The sequence below is a fragment of the Symphalangus syndactylus genome, chromosome 9, assembly GCF_028878055.3.
Source record: "Symphalangus syndactylus isolate Jambi chromosome 9, NHGRI_mSymSyn1-v2.1_pri, whole genome shotgun sequence".
In the NCBI taxonomy this organism is placed as follows: Eukaryota; Metazoa; Chordata; class Mammalia; order Primates; family Hylobatidae; genus Symphalangus; species Symphalangus syndactylus.
Window position 1 is genome coordinate 54,275,935 of NC_072431.2, and position 16,086 is coordinate 54,292,020.

The 16,086-nt window shown below is 49.7% G+C and overlaps 2 protein-coding genes across 3 annotated transcripts in view; both read right to left on the bottom strand.

The window, feature by feature from the left end:
- Window positions 1–4,294, bottom strand: part of RADIL (Rap associating with DIL domain) — an 87,585-nt gene extending 83,291 nt beyond the window's left edge. The window contains exon 1 of one of the 2 annotated variants that reach the window (XM_055292205.1): window positions 4,174–4,294. The gene's annotated coding sequence lies outside the window, so the exon portion shown is untranslated. Of the gene's footprint in view, window positions 1–2,705; window positions 2,751–4,173 lie in introns of those variants that run through there. The other variant, XM_055292206.1, reaches the window with a different exon arrangement.
- An 8,421-nt stretch (window positions 4,295–12,715) lies between these two features.
- Window positions 12,716–16,086, bottom strand: part of MMD2 (monocyte to macrophage differentiation associated 2) — a 67,967-nt gene continuing 64,596 nt past the window's right edge. Inside the window, exon 7 of the mRNA XM_055292233.2 lies at window positions 12,716–13,038. Coding sequence (XP_055148208.1) covers window positions 12,946–13,038 — 93 coding nt within the window. The 3' untranslated portion in view covers window positions 12,716–12,945. The remainder of the gene's footprint in view (window positions 13,039–16,086) is intronic.

A 16,086-nucleotide genomic window follows, 5' to 3' on the forward strand; every position in this document is an offset into this window, starting at 1 on the left:
CTGGAAAACTGCGCACACATCTCCCCATTACTGTACCCCACTTCCATGCTCACGTTCTCACCAAGGACAAAGGCGGCAGACGAGTGAGCCAGGAGAAAGGTCTATTTTCTGGAAAGCTCTGGAAAGAGTGGTCCGGGGCCCAGTGAACACAGCATGGGTCGCCTGCCACTGCGACCGGGGTCAGTACTAAACTCCGCAGCAGTCAACTGACACTGTCCAGGCTGGACTCACTCGTCGTGCTGCGGGCACTGCAGAAGGCTTCTGGAAAGGACAGTGGCTGCCTAGGGCCACAGAAAGCAACCAGGGAAGCCCTCCAAAGAAAAGGGGCCACACTATCCCTTAGGAAACTAAACGGTGGAACCGTCCTGGCCTCCAAAGCTGACACTGCAAACTGGCCTCTTTCTAATATCACCGGGGCGTCGGTCATCTTCTCTGGAGCCTCTCACTGCCAGCCAGAGCTGTCATGGATGAGTCCTGAAATCAGACCACTACTCGCTTCCTCCAGAACCAGCCCAGGTCAGCCAGCAGCTGCGCTTTCTCCGAGGACCTTGAACTCTTCAGAAATACTTCCGACAGCTTCGCACACCAAAGACTGGGTTCCCAACGTGGACGTCTGCCCTGCGGGGTGGGTGGCTGGCCCTTCTCCTGTTCCTATAGCCCAGTGCTGACAGTTCACCACGGCAAAGGCTTTCACTGTGCCTGGCTTTCTGAAGACGTGAATTTGCTGTAACAGGTGTCACGGAGATCCTAGTACAGGTCATAAGCAGATGGAGCCTTGAGGTTCCATCGAGCCAGGCCATAAAGGAGTAAAGGAGCAAAGACTTTGTTTCTCTTCCTCTGAGGAAGGTGCAACGAGTGTCCTTGTCAAATCCTAAGAAGCTCAGAGCCAGCCGCAGCTTCCCCCACGGACTCATCAAAGGCCTCTGTTTCATTTACAACAAAAGCATTTTCAGACAGTGCTCACATCACAAACATGTGGCGTGGCCTGTGCACACCACACCAGCGGCTTCAAATCGCCCTTGAGTCTGACCTCAGCCTCCTGTGGTCAGTTTTCAAAGTGACTACTTGGAATCACAGAACAAAACCCCTCAAAGAGCCTCTCCAGCCAGCACTTATTAACCATCCATAAGAGCTGCACAACCCCGCTCGCAAGCACCTCTCCAGACGCCCCGGGCTTAGAAGCCTCCAGGCAGCACACATTGGCAGAGGATCAGCCACCACCTTTTCATAGTGGTCATTTCCAATGGGTTCCCCAGGATGCAAAGCCAAACTGCAGGTGGTGGATGGTACAGCCTCTGCCACCAGGCAGCTGTGGCTCAGGAAACCTCTGCCTCTGGAGATGAAGTCTGAATGCCGATATAAATATGATACCAAAAACTGGGGAAGCCCCCTCCAGGCAGGAGAAAGCCCACATCCCAGAAAAGTCATGAAGCAGAGGCAAGTATTTAAAAGGCCAAGGCAGGGGAATGGCTTAAGGCCAGGAGTTCGAGACTAGCCTGGGCAACATAACAAGATCCCAATCGCTATAGAAAATAAAAATAAAAAATTAGCTGGGCATGGTGTGCACCTGTAGTCCCAGCTACTCGGAAGGCTGAGGCAGGAGGATCACTGGAGCCCAGGAGTTCCAGGCTACAGTGAGCTATAATTGCGCCACTGCACTCCAGCCTGGGCAATGGAGTGAGACCCTCTCTGTTAAAAAAAAAAAAAAAGATGGCTGGGCACGGTGGCTCACGCTTGTAATCCCAGCATTTTGGGAGGCTGAGGCGGGCGGATCACGAGGTCAGGAGATCGAGACCATCCTGGCTAACACTGTAAAACCCTGTTTCTACTAAAAATACAAAAAATTAGCCAGGCGTGGTGGCGGGCACCTGTAGTCCCAGCTACTCAGGAGGCTGAGGCAGGAGAATGGCATGAACCCGGGAGGCGGAGCTTGTAGTGAGCCAGGATCGTGCCACTGCACTCCAGCCTGGGCGACAGAGCAAGACTCCCTCTAAAAAAAAAGAAAAAAAGAAAAAAAAAGAAAGACAAAAATTGGCTGGGCGTGGTGGGTCATGCCTGTAATCCCAGCACTTTGGGAGGCCGAGGCTGGCAGATCACTTGAGGTCAGGAGTTCAAGACCAACCTAGCCAACATGGTGAAACCCTGTCTCCACTAAAAATACAAAAATTAGCCAGGCGTGGTGGCGGGTGCCTGTAACCCCAGCTACTTGGCAGGCTGAGGCAGGAGAATCGCTTGAACCCCAGAGGCGAAAGTTGCAGTGAGCCGAGATTGCGCCACTCCACTCCAGCCTGGGCAACAGAGTGAGACTCATCTCAAAAAAAAAAAAAAAAAAAAAAAGACAAAAATTATAAAAAGGCCCCCAAATACAATGGAAAAGTGAGTTGATATTTGGGGCCCAGGGGTGGATATATGTTTTGTAAGGTCTGACATTTACATAATTCTTCTTTAATAAAAAACAAATAGAAAATTACAAACACACAACTGCTAGGTCCCCTCCCAGGGCCTTGGAAGCTTGAATTTCAGAAGTGTTGTTCCCCCCCATTCCCCCCACCCCTGCTTTTCCCACAGTTTCTGGAGCCGGATTCGAAGGCAGAGGCAGAGTTAGCAGTATCATGAAACAGAAGAAAATGTAAGCAGAGAGAATGTGATTGACTCCTTTCCAATAACTCCTTCTTAAGCCCCCAGAAGTCCCTGTTCACACAAACCTTATCTGTTTTGGGATTTTCAGAAAGCATTTCTCTCCGTTTGGTCATCCTCCCTTGGCCAGACTAGAGGGTGCCCACTTGTTCACACGCTGCCCGCTTTCAAATCCCAGAAGGCGGAGCCTGGCCTGTTTGTGAGAATGGGATGGACTCGTTTTTTAAAAGGCCAAGGGGATTGCAGGAAAATCCGACCGGGCGGAGCACGCCCTGGGTAACCAGATCTGTTTTTCTGGAAGTGCGACGGGCCTCTTCTGCCCCATTCGCTCCTCTGTGACACGAATACTTGGGGAAAGCGCAGGGCTGGGACAGCGAGGGTGTGGGGCGCTGGCTGGTGCTGCTCTTAGAGAATGTTTTCTCTTGTTCTCAAGAAAGGTCCAGTTTCTGATGAAAAACAAGCTCAAGTCCCAGCGGCGAGCACAGGGAGTGAGGTCAGTGCTGCGCTGACGACATGGGTGGAGCAACCTCTCTGCTCCAACAGGACAAGGTGGAACCCATTATCATTTCCAGCAGGAGGGAAAACGAAACGCAGACTTCACACACTCAGCTCTCTCCCCTCTTTCCATGAATCCTATCTTTACAGCCCCAGCCCGAGCCACGCTTTCAAATGCAAACATAATTCAATCAGATTTAATTCTGACCTGCTAGCTGCTGGAAAGGGGACTGACTTGCCCCCCAGCAAAAGGGACTTTCAAGACCAGTTCCTGTCTGGAATGCACAAGAGGTGGCCCATGTTAACCGCGGGACACGTGCAATCAGATTCTTCTGTGCAATTCAGATTAGCCAAACACTTGACAGGCGACAGGGCAGGGCAGGCTGGTCCGCAGCCCGGCCAGGGCCCTGCCAACCCCACCAACAGGCTCCTCCTGCGGAGCCCCAGGAGCTCGGCTCAGCATCTGTTATCTTGGATGCAGTATCTGTCGAGGGGCTGGAAATGGTACATAAATAGCTGGGAAACAATGCTTTGAGCTGGCGCACGAGTGGGGATCGGGCTGCAACCGGGACGGGGTACGTGCAGGTGACGTCTCGCCGGCCCGAGTGGGAGAGCGCGCGGAACCCTGCGCCCCGCTCCCCCGCTGCGCTCCCCAGACGAAAGTCCCCCTCCAGGGCACAGCCGGGGAAACTGAGGGCCAAGAGTCCCCTGGAGTTGGGGGTCCGGGGCCCACGCGGACAGCCAGGCTCAGGGGCTCGCGGGGGGCGGCAGCGTGGACCCCCGGATCCCCGCAGGCTGGGCCGCCCTTGCCCGCGCTCGCCGCCCTCCGGGTACCGCCCCCCGGTCCAGGCCGGGGCCGGAGAGCCGGTCGGTTTCCATGGCAACAGGGCAAGCCTGCCCTCCCCGCCCCGACCCACGGCCGGGAGTGTTCCCGAGCGCGCCCCGTGGCCTCCGCGACCCGGGCCCCCGGCAGCGGCCGAGCAACGCCCCTTACGAGCCACCCCCGGTTCCGCAGTCACTCCTCGCGCACCCCACACTCACCTCCTGCACAACCCGCCGCGCCGCCACGTTCCCGCGCTGCTCCCACCCGCCGTTGGCCGGGGCCGGCGCCCAGACCCGCGCGTGCCGCGGCGCCTCCTGCCGGCCGCGCAATGGGCGGGGCGGGGCCTCGAGGGGACTGGGCCACGAAAGGAGGGGCGGGGGAGAAGAGGTGGGCTGGAGCTGGGCCTCGACGCCCAATAGGCAGAAAGCAAGCCTCGAGGAGGCGGGGTCTCGAGGAGAGGGGCGGGGCCAACCTCTTAGAAAAGGCGGGCTGTGCTCTGGCGCCTCCTGCCGGCCGCCCAATGGACGGGGATGCAGCCTCGAGGTGGCGGGGCCTCACAGGAGAGGCGGAGTTTTAAAGAAAGGGGTGGGGCTGGATGTGGAGAGGCGGGGCTTGCAACCCACCCCACAGCCTGCAGCTTAAGCGGGGGGTCCCCGGAGGAAGGGTGTGACCAGTTCTAAGTCCCTGAGCTGCTTGTGGGCTCTGGGCTCCTGCGGTTGGGTGGGCTATTTCGAGACAGCACCTTCTAGTAGCCCAGTGAGTGGGTGTAGGGGAGGGTAGAGCTGTGCCCCCAATTAATGAACATCTTCTAAGACATCGAAAAGGAACAAGAGAGGAATTTCCTTTCCCCTACCATCTGTCTCCCACCCAGAGTTGTAAAAGACAAATCAGGTCGTGGCATCCCTGCTTACAATTATGCATAAAAAAGGCCAGGTCAGCTCTGGGGCTCTGGCCCCAACTGCCCTCCCTGGGGACTTGTTTAAAAAGCAGCTCGTGTCCTCGGCACTTTGGCTGGGGTTTTCCCTTTGAGGAATGTGGGCTCGACCTGGGAGATTCAGGTGGCTCGGAATAACAATATGCAGAATCTGGGCCTCGGGAGTGAATCTTTTTGTGGACAGCTATCGTGGTATGATTTCCGTAGTCATGACCCCATATTCGCGATGGAGGTCGGAGCAGACATTGATGAGTGTGGGAACAGACATTTATTGACCACCTGTGTGCCAGGCCCTAGGCAACTTTACCTAGGTCACCTCACTTAATGCTCACATCAACTCTTGTGAGACAGAGATATCTGAGACATTCCAGGCCTCCCCTTTCCTCCACCTATCACCTGCTAATCCTAAAATCCACCTCCTAAACCTTTTCTAATAAAAAATACTGCCTTAAAGCCAACAGAGAGACAGATTTGAGCCAGGCTCCTGTGTCCTTATTGATCAACTCACAATACGGACAAAAAAAGCTTTTGTCTCAAAAACTTAATGCAGTAAGATTGGCTTTTTTTTTTTTTTTGAGACAGAGTCTCATTCTATTGCCCTAGCTGGAGTGCAATGGTGTGATCTCGGCTCACTGCAACCTCCACCTCCCAGGTTCAAGCGATTCTCCTGCCTCAGCCTCCCCAGTAGCTGAGGTTACAGGCGTCTACCACCACACCCACCTAATTTTAGTAGAGATGGGGTTTTGCCATGTTGACCAGGCTGGTTTTGAACTCCTGACATCAGGTGATCCACCCACCTCAGTCTCCCAAAGTGCTGGAATTACAGGTGTAAACCACCGCACCTGACCAAGATTGGCTTCTAGCACAGCAAGCGCGGAACCCTTTTGTTCAGTAATACTCCCATTTTTCAGATGAGAAAATAGAGGCACAGAGAGGTCAGGCTGCTGGAGGTAGAGACAAGAACTGAGCCAGGAATGCAGGACCCTCCGTATACACACCAACCTCCCCGCCTACCCCGGGAGGGGATGCTTGAAAGGAATGACGTGATTGAGTATTTCATTCAGGTGCTCATGAAGAGACACTGGTCAGAGCTGAAGGAAAGCCTGGGTTCAGGCTTGGGTTTTCCTCCTGAGATATTCCTCACCCTGCGCCTGGCGCATCTCCCACACTCCCCACACCCTTCTTCCACAGGGGTTGGATAACTACAACCCATGGGCCAGATCTGGGCTGCCTTCTGTTTTTGTAAATAAAGTTTTATTCAAGCACAGCTACCCTCATTTGTTTAGATATTATCTACGACTGCTTTCCCGCAACCAGGATTTTACAGCGCCAAATATCTAAAAAATTATCTGGCCCTTTATAGAGAAATTTTTCAGATTGCTTCTTAATCTAGTAATGCTGATTTTTTGGTATGAATACGCTGTTTCACGCCTCGAGATCTTCCTTCAGGCCGGTCCCTTGGCCTTGAAACACCTTTCCCAACTGTATTAGATTACCTGAGCTGCTATTAAAAAATGCCAGATCAGGTGGCTTGAAAAACGGAAATGTTTTGTCTGGCAGCTCTGGAGGCTGGAAGTCCAAGGTGAAGTTGTCAGCAGGTTTGGCTTCTTTGAGGACCTCTCTCCTTGGTTTGCAGACGGCCACCTTCTGGCTGTGCCCCCACATGGACTTTCCTCTGGGTGTGCACCTCTTGGCTGTCTCTTTGTGTGTTCAATCTCCTCTTTTTATAAGGACACTAGTCAGATCAGACTAGGGCCCATCCTAACAGCCTCATTTTACCTTAATCACCTCTTTAAAGGCCCTGTCTCCAAATATAGTCACATTCTGAGGTGTGAGGGGTCGGGGCTTCAACAAACACGTGAGTTTTAGGGGGACAAAATTCAGACCATAACAACAAACTTCATTACCTGGCTAACTTCTTTTTTTTAATGTGTATACATATATATATACAAAATATATATGTGTGTATATATACAAAATATATATATGTGTATATATATGTGTATATATATATGTGTGTATATATATATGTGTGTGTATATATATGTGTGTATATATACATATGTGTGTGTATATATATATATATATATTTTTTTTTTTTTTTTTGAGACGGAACCTTGCTCTGTCGCCCAGGCTGGAGTGAGGTGGGGCAATCTCAGCTCACTGCAAGCTCCGCCTCCCAGGTTCAAGCAATTCTCCTGCTTCAGCCTCCTAAGTAGCTGGGATTATAGGTGCCCACCACCACGCCTGGCTAATTTTTGTAATTTTAGTAGAGACGGGGCTTCACCATGTTGACCAAGCTGGTCTCGAACTCCTGACCTTGTGATCCACCCCCCTCAGCCTCCCAAATTGCTAGGATTACAGGCGTGAGCCACCGCACCCGGCCGCTAATTTCTACTCATCCTTTGAGACTCAGACAAGGCGTTTCTTTGGTAGTAGCCAACCTCCAAGATGGCCCCGGTGATTCCCACCTCTTGGTTTTCATGCTCCTGTATAGGCCCATGTTGAATAGGGCTGACTTGTGTAACCAGTAAGATATTGCCAAAATGACATTGTGACTTCCGGAACATAATAATAAAAGATGTGGCTTCTGCCCTTGCTCTCTCTTAGATCAGTAGTTCTGAGGTCAACCAGCTGCCATGTTGGGAGGACACTCAAGCAGCTCTACAGGGGTCCATATGGTGAGAAACCAAGGCGTCCACCAACAGCCAGGCCAACTCGCCACCCATGTCAGTGAGCCATGGTGGATGTGAGTCCTCCAGCCCCAGGAGACTTTAGGTGACTGACATCCCAACTGGAGTCCATTGAAGGACCCTGAGCCAAAAAAGCTCCCTCCTCCCTGCAGCACAGCTACTCCCAAATTCCCAACCGTCAAAGACTATGAGATGATAATTTTTGGTTTTTTTAGATGGAGGCTCGCTCTGTCGCCTAGGTTGGGGTGCAGTGGTGCAATTTCAGCTCACTGCAACCTCCGCCTCCCGGGTTCAAGTGATTCTCCTGCCTCAGCCTCCCGAGTAGCTAGGATTACAGGCACCTGCCACCACCCCCACCTAATTTTGTATTTTTAGTAGAGATGGGGTTTCACCATGTTGGCTGAGCTGGTCTCAAACTCCTGACCTCAAGTGATCCACCCACCTCAGCCTCCCAAAATGCTGGGATTACAGGCATGAGCCACCACATCCAGCTGATAAATGTTTATTATTGACCTCAGCTACTAAGTTTTGGTAGCAGTTTGTTATGCAGCAATGGATAACTAATACCCCTTATCCAGGAAGATCTTCCTGTCTCCTAGACTCGGTTACATGTCCTCTTCTGTGTGCCCACAGTCTTTTATGTTTGTTACCTTTTTATGAAGCAAGTCCACATCAATCACACTATGTTCCTTAAACCTAAGCCAGATGTTATTACTCCTCCACCTATAACCCTCTCGTAACTTTTCCTTTTGCACTTAGAATAAAGTAGGTTTGCAAAACCCGGCTCCAACTGCTCTCTTCCTTGGCCTTGGATCTCCAGCCCTCAGAACTTCTTTTCTCACGCACTCTGAGGTCCTCTCCCTTCTCCAAGACCTTTCCTCTTTCTGTCTCCTTGACCCCACAGCCTTCCCTCTGTGTTTTCACGCTGGGCCTCTTCCCAGCTCAGAAACTCATCTCCCTTCCTGTCTTCTGACCACCTCTTGACCATCACCCCTGAGTCATTCTCAATTTTATTATTTGTTTAATTTATACATATATATATAATATATAGAGATTTAATTTATATATATTTATATTTATAAATATATACTTCATATATATATAAAGTTTAATTTAAATATCTATAGAGAGAAAGAGAGCGTGTGAGAGAGAGATAGGGTCTTGCTCTGTTGCCCAGGCTGTAGTGCAATAGTGCGATCATAGCTCACTGAAGCCTTGACTTTCCAGGCTCAAGTGATCCTCCCATGTCAGCCTCCTGAGTAGCTGGGACTACATGCCTGGCTAATTTTTTTACTTTTACTTTTTGTAGAGATGGGGTCTCCCTATGTTGCCCAGACTGGTCTTGAACTCCTGGCCTCAAGCGATCCTCCTATCTCGCTTCTGAAGTACTGGGATTACAGGTGTGAGCCACCACATCCGACCATCTGTTTTATTTGATTCATAGACTTTATCACCATGTCAATGTATTTGCTTATGCATTTAACACACACTAGAATTTGTGTTTTTGGAAAGCAAGGGCTTCATGTGTCTTGTTTACTGTTATACTTGGCACCTAGCAGGTGCTCAATAAATATCTGTTAAATGAGTAGATGAAGGAATAGATTTCCATCCACTCTCAGCCCCTCCCTCCAGGGAAAATCCAAAGCTGTATTCTTCTCCGTATCCCGGCATCTGGCTCCCGGGCAGTTTTTGAACTGTCAGGTTAAGTATCTTTGGAAATCCACTGGGCAAAAATAGAGTGTTGAGCTGTCCTGCTTGGCCACCAGAGAGTGACAGAATCCGGGAACTGACTCCAGGGAAGGACCTGAGCCCAGAGGAAATGGATCTGGTTAAGGTCCAATGTTCCAGTGCCCAAGGGATGGCCGTCCAGGGGCAGAGACTGGGCTTTTTTGGGGCCCAGAGGAGAGAGGAGGCAGGCTTTAGGAGGTGCACGGGGAGCATTAGATCCCAACCTTTCCTTCCCAGACTGTTACATCTGGTATCCCTAGAGGGGTGTGGCAGAACAAGTGATTTAATCCTTGGATTCCATTCTTCAGGCCCTCCGCACCTATAAATAGCCTTGCTTGTGGCTCATGCCTGTAATCCCAGCACTTTCGGAGGCCAAGGCAGGAGGACCACTTGAGATCAGGAGTTCGAGACCAACCTGGCTAACACAGTGAAACCCCGTCTCTACTAAAAATTTTAAAATTAGCCGGATGTGATGGCACACACCTGTAGTCCCAGCTACTCAGGAGGCTGAGGCACAAGAATCGCTTGAACCCAGATGGCAGAGGTTGCAGTGAGCCAAGATCATGCCACTGCACCCCAGCCTGGGTGACAGAGCAAGACTCAGTCTCAAAAAAAAAAAAAATTGTTATCACCTTCAAAGGAGAGACCATGCCAGCTAGGCAGGCACGCCCCATTCTCTCCTGCCCACGGGTCTCGGCAACCACCAATCCACTTTCTGCCTCTGTGGCCACACCTCTTGTGGATATTTCATATAAGTGGAGTCATACAATATTTGACCTTTTGTGTCTGGATTCTTTCCCTTGGCATAGTTTTTGAGGTTCATCTTCTTTCCTCTAAATCTGAAACTATTCTAAAATTTCGAAGTTTATTTCAAAACATTGAGAGCGGGTGAGCCCTGCGGGTTGCCTGTGGCTCTAGAAAGCTGGGTTTGAATTGGCAAAGTTTGGGCTCAGATCTGCTCTACGTGCTTCCATATTCTGGGAACAGCACTTACCAGGGGCATAGTCTTCTCATGATAGATGGCAGAGATGCAAGAGGCCAAGCCAAACCACAAGAGTTTATCTAAAAGCATCTGCTAATGTTAGATCCACCGACATTTCATCGACCAAAACAAATCACATGGCCAGGTGCAGTGGTTCATGCCTATAATCCCAGCACTTTGGGAGGCCAAGGAAGACGGATTACTTGAGTTCAGGTAGTACAGGCCACATGGTGAAACCCCGTCTCTCCAAAAATACAAAAATTAGCCGGATGTGGTGGTGCATACCTGTAGTCCCAGCTACTTGGGATGCTGAGGTAGGAGGATCAGTTGAGCCTGGGAGATGGAGGCTGCAGTGAGCTATGATTGTATCACTCTACTCCAGCCCAGGCGACAGAGCAAGACCTTGTCTCAAAAAACGAAACAAAACAAAAAAGCAACCAATCACATGGCTAATCAACGTCCAGGGGTCAGGATAGCATGCTCTTCTTAAGCTGATAAGTGGCCATATCTGGGATAAGGAGGAAGAAAGATGTGTGAACAAATCATCCAATCTGCCAGAGAGAACTAAACACTCCACCTCCACTCTGTGTGGTGGACATCATTATGTGTGCCCACTTTATTTGTTTTTTTCGGAGATAGGATCTCACTCTGTCACCCAGGCTGGAGTGCAGTGGTGCAATCATAGCTCACCAGGCTCAAGCAATCCTCCTGCCTCAGTTCCTGAGTAGCTGGGACCACAGACATGCGCCACCACACCCAGCTAATTTTTTTTTATTGTTTGTAGAGATGGGGTCTAGCTATGTTGCCCAGACTGTTCTCAAACTCCTGGGTTCAGGTGATCCTCCTGCCTTGGCCTCTCAAAGTGCTGGAATGACAGATGTAAGCTACTGCACCTGGCTAAGGTGTTTTTAAAAGATGTGCAATCTCACCACTGTAAAAGGGAAATAAATCTTGGACCCCAAAATCACTAAACCAAAGGGAAAATTCATGCTGGGAACTGTTTCAGGTAAACCTGCTTCCCATTTTATTCCTAAATGATAGCTACAAAGATTTAAAAAAAAAAAAAAGCTGTATACCTCCCCCACAATTTATCCACAAGGAAATTCCTTGTGGGCCTCAAGATCTTTACCCTAAAACAATTCTGTTGAATTTCCCCGGCAACGTAAATTGACAGCTGGTCTTCACAGGTGTGGGACAAAAGTCATCTCTCTGCCCACTGAAGACAAATGCGTATCTGATTGCTTCCTCTGCCCTAGTATGTATTAATAAATATACAGATTCTCACCGTGCACGGTGACTCATGCCTGTAATCCCAGCACTTTGGGAGGCTGAAGCAGGCAGATCACGGGGTCAGGAGATCGAGACCATCTTGGCTAACACGGTAAAATCCTGTCTCTACTAAAAAGACCAAAAATTAGCCGGGCGTGGTGGCGGGCGCCTATAGTCCCAGCTACTTGGGAGGCTGAGGCAGGAGAATGGTGTGAACCCAGGAGGCGGAGCCTGCAGTGAGCTGAGATTGTGCCACTGCACTCCAGCCTAGGTGACAGAGTGAGACTCCATCTCAAAAAAAAAAAAAAAAAAAAAAAAGGCAGATTCACTAAGCCCATCTAAGGCATAAATGACTATTCCTCTACCCAACTCTCACATGTAAATTGCACATTCAGTGAAAAACTGATCAAAGACTCAAAAGAATGTAACTGAGGCTGGACGCAGTGGCTCATGCCTGTAATCCCAGCACTTTGGGAGGCCGAGGCGGGTGGATCGCTTGAGAACTGGAATTCGAGACCAGCCTGGCCAATACGGTGAAACCCCATCTCTACTAAAAATACAAAAAATTAGCTGGGTGTGGTGGTGCATGCCTGAAATCCCAGCTACTCGAGAGGCTGAGGCAGGAGAATCTCTTGAGCCGGGAGGCAGAGGTTGCAGTGAGTGAAGATTGCGCCACTGCACTCCAGCCTGGGGAACAAGAGCGAAACTCCATCTCAAAAAAAAAAAAAAAAAAGAATGCAACTGTTTGTCTCCTATCTATCTATCTATCTATCTATCATCTATCTATCTATCTATCTATCTATCATCTAATCTATCTATGTTCTGGAAGCGCCCCCTGCTTCAAGTTGTCCCACCTTTCTAGATTGAACCCCTGTCCATCTTACACATACTGATTGATATCTCATGTCTCCCTAAAACATATAAATCCAAGCTGTACCCCAACCACCTTGGGCGCATGTCGTCAGGACCTCCGGAGGCTGTGTCACAGGCACATCCTTAACCTCAGCAAAATAAGCTTTCTAAACTGATTGAGACCTGTCTCAGATACTTTTGGTTCACACCATGAAAAATGATAAGTGAGATAATGCAAATGTTCATTAGCTCTACTGGGCCATTCAACCATGTGTATATATATTTCAAAACATCACACCATACACGATAAATACAAACAATTTTTATTTGTGAACTAAAAGAACAAAATAAAAAATAAATCAAGGCCGGGTGCAGTGACTCACGCCTGTAATCCCAGCACTTTGGGAGGCTAAGGCAGGCAGATCACCTGAGGTCAGGAGTACAAGACCAGCCTCACTTACATGGTGAAACCCCGTCTCTACTAAAAATACAAAAGTTAGCTGGGTGTGGTGGTGGGTGCCTGTAGTCCCAGCTACTCGGGAGGCTGAACCTGGGAGACAGAGGTTGCAGTGAGCCGAAATCGCACCGCTGTACTCCAGCCTGGGTGACAAAGCGAGACTCTGCTCTAAATAAATAAATAAATAAATCAGAAAAAAATTAATTAATTAAAAGATGTGAAAGCAGGACAGGTAGAACATACTAACAGTGTTGATTTCTAGGTGATAGAGTTTATGACTAATTGCAATTTCTCTTTTTTTTTTTTTGAGACAAAGTCTAGCTCTGTCGTCCAGGCTGGAGTGCAGTGGTGTGATCTTGGCTCACTGCAACCTCTGCCTCCTGGATTCAAGCAATTCTTCTGCCTCAGCCTCCTGTGTAGCTGGAACTACAGGCACATGCCACCACGCCCAGCTAATTTTTTGTATTTTTAGTAGAGATGAGGTTTCACCATGTTGACCAGGCTAGTCTTGAACTCCTGACCTCATGACCCTCACGCCTCAGCCTCCCAAATTACTGGGATTGCAGGCGTGAGCCACTGCACCCGGCTGACTAATTGTGGTTTCTAAGATAGCCACCTCAATACATAGATCCCATCCTATGCACTCATCTTGCTGTAAGAGGAGTGGATGTATCTCTATCAAGTGTGGGGGAATGGAGTCTACACTCCCTCCCCTTGAACCTGGGAGGACCTTTTTAGCTGCCTTGAGCAAAAGTGTTACCAGAAAGGTCTGATCCAGATCCCAAGAGAGGGTTCTTGGACCCCGTGCAAGAAAGAATTCAGGGAGAGCCCACAGAGTAAAGTGAAAGTTTATTAAGAAAGTCAAGAAATAAAAGAATGGCTACTCCATAGGCAGAGCATCACCAAGGGCTGCTGGTTGGCTATTTTTATGGTTATTTATTTATTTATTTATTTTTGAGACAAAGTCTAGCACTGTCACTCAGGCTGGAGTGCAGTGGCTCAATCTCAGCTCACTGCAACCTCCACTTCTCAGGTTCAAGCAATTCTCATGCCTCAGCATCCCAAGACATGCACCACCACACCTGGCCAATTTTTGTATTTTTATTATAGACAGGGTTTCGCCACGTTGGTCAGGCTGCTCTTGAACTCCTGACTTCAGGTGATGCACCCGCCTCGAACTCCTGACCTCAGGTGATGTGGCTGCCTCAGCCTCCCAAAGCACTAGGACTACCCATGAGCCACCGCACCACCCAGCCCAGTTATTTCTTGATTATATACTGAACAAGGGGTGGATTATTCATGAGTTTTCCAGGAAAGGGATGGGCAAGTCCCAGAACTAAGGGCTCCTCCCCTTTATAGACTATGTAGGGTAATCTCTTGACATTGCCATGGCATTTGTAAACTGTCATGATGCCAGTGGGAGTGTCTTTTAGCATGCTAATGTATTATAATTAGTGTAAGAAGTGAGGACAACCAGAGGTCACTTTCCTCACCATCTTGGTTATGGTAGGTTTTGGTCGGCTTCTTTACCACATGCTGTTTTATCAGCAAGGTCTTTGTGACCTGTATCTTGTGCTGACCTCCTATCTCATCCTGTGACTTAGAATGCCTTAACCTCCTAGGAATGCAGCCCAGTAGATCTCAGCCTTATTTTACTCAGCCCCTATTCAAGATGGAGTCACTCTGGTTCAAACGCCTCTGACCAAAGATTATGGCAGGAATGGTGATGCACAACCTCCGAGGCCAGATCATAAAAGGCAACAGTCTCCCAGCTGGCTCTTTCTGTCTCTTGAGACACTTGCCTTAGGACCTAGCCGCCATGTTGTAAGGAAGTCCAGGCTACATGGCAAGTCCGGGCCACATGCAGAAGTCACATGTGAATGTATATTAAGCATGTCCTTTTAGTTATTTCTGATAGAATAAAAGTCTGTTTGGATACCTGGGGCCTTTCTGATCCTGGAGGGACTATCCCTCCCAGGAGTAACGAATTCCTAGAGATAGTAACAGAGTGGCTTTTTAAGCGTGCTTTTCATATGCAAACCAAGCAATCACAGCTCACCCCCTCCGCCTCCTCTATTGGGCTATCAGATTCCAGGCCAATCTTCCCCTATCCTAATCATCCCAGGGCCAGGTACCGGACATCTCAATGAGATGGGATAGTTCCCTTGACCTCGACTCCCTTCGTGGGTGGGAACTGGAATGGATTGTTTCACTCAACCCGCCCCTGGGCACTCCTTGAGAGGGAGCGTGCAAGCTAGCAAGTGCAGGAACCAGAGGGAACGCACGCTGGAACCGGCCAGTAGTTTGTCTCTGGTGGGAAGCAGGCTCTGTGTGGACCCTGCAGCAGCGTCTATGCCCCTGCCCTCTCGGCACCCAGGTTCTTGTTCCGCGTCCAGGAAGAATCAGGTCACCCAAATGAGTTGAAGGGTAGGTAGTGTATGCGGAGGATTTTATTGGGTGATGGATGTGGCTCTCAGCGGAATGGGGAATTGGAAAGGGGATTGTGCGGGAAAAAAATGATCTTTCCCGGAAGCTGCACTGTCTGAAGTTAGCCTCATTTAAACGTAGTCTCTGACTCTCAGCCACTTGTATCCCCAATGCTCAGCCGCTTGCATCCCCGACCGCTTGCATCAGCTAGCTGAAGCCTTCTTTTTTTCTTTTTTTTTTTTGAGACAGAGTCTTGCTCTGTCGCCAGGCTGGAGTGCAGTGGCCCAATCTTGGCTCACTGCAACCTCTGCTCCCAGGTTCAAGCGATTCTCCTGCCTCCGCCTCTGGAGTAACTGGGATTACAGGCTCCTGCCACCATGCCTGGCTAATTTTTGTATTTTTAGTAAAGACAGGTTTTGCCATGTTGGCGATGCCAGTTTCAAACTCCTGACCTCAGGTGATCCGCCCACCTCAGCCTCCCAAAGTACTGGGATTACAGGCGTGAGCCACCGAGCCCAGCCAGCTGAAGTCTTTTTATGGACGCAGGATAGGAGTGGGGTGGGCCAAAATGGCAATTATTTGGGGGGGGGGGGTGTGGAGAAATGGGGTCAGCTGTTTTGACTTAGGGCTGAGGTTCCAGGCTTGAGGGTGGAGTTTAACCAGGAGCCCAGCCATTCTTTTTTTTTTTTTTCTTTTTGAGACGGAGTCTCGCTTTGTCGACCGGGCTGGAATGCAGTGGCGAGATCTCAGCTCACTGCAACCTCCGTCTCCCGGATTCAAACAATTCTC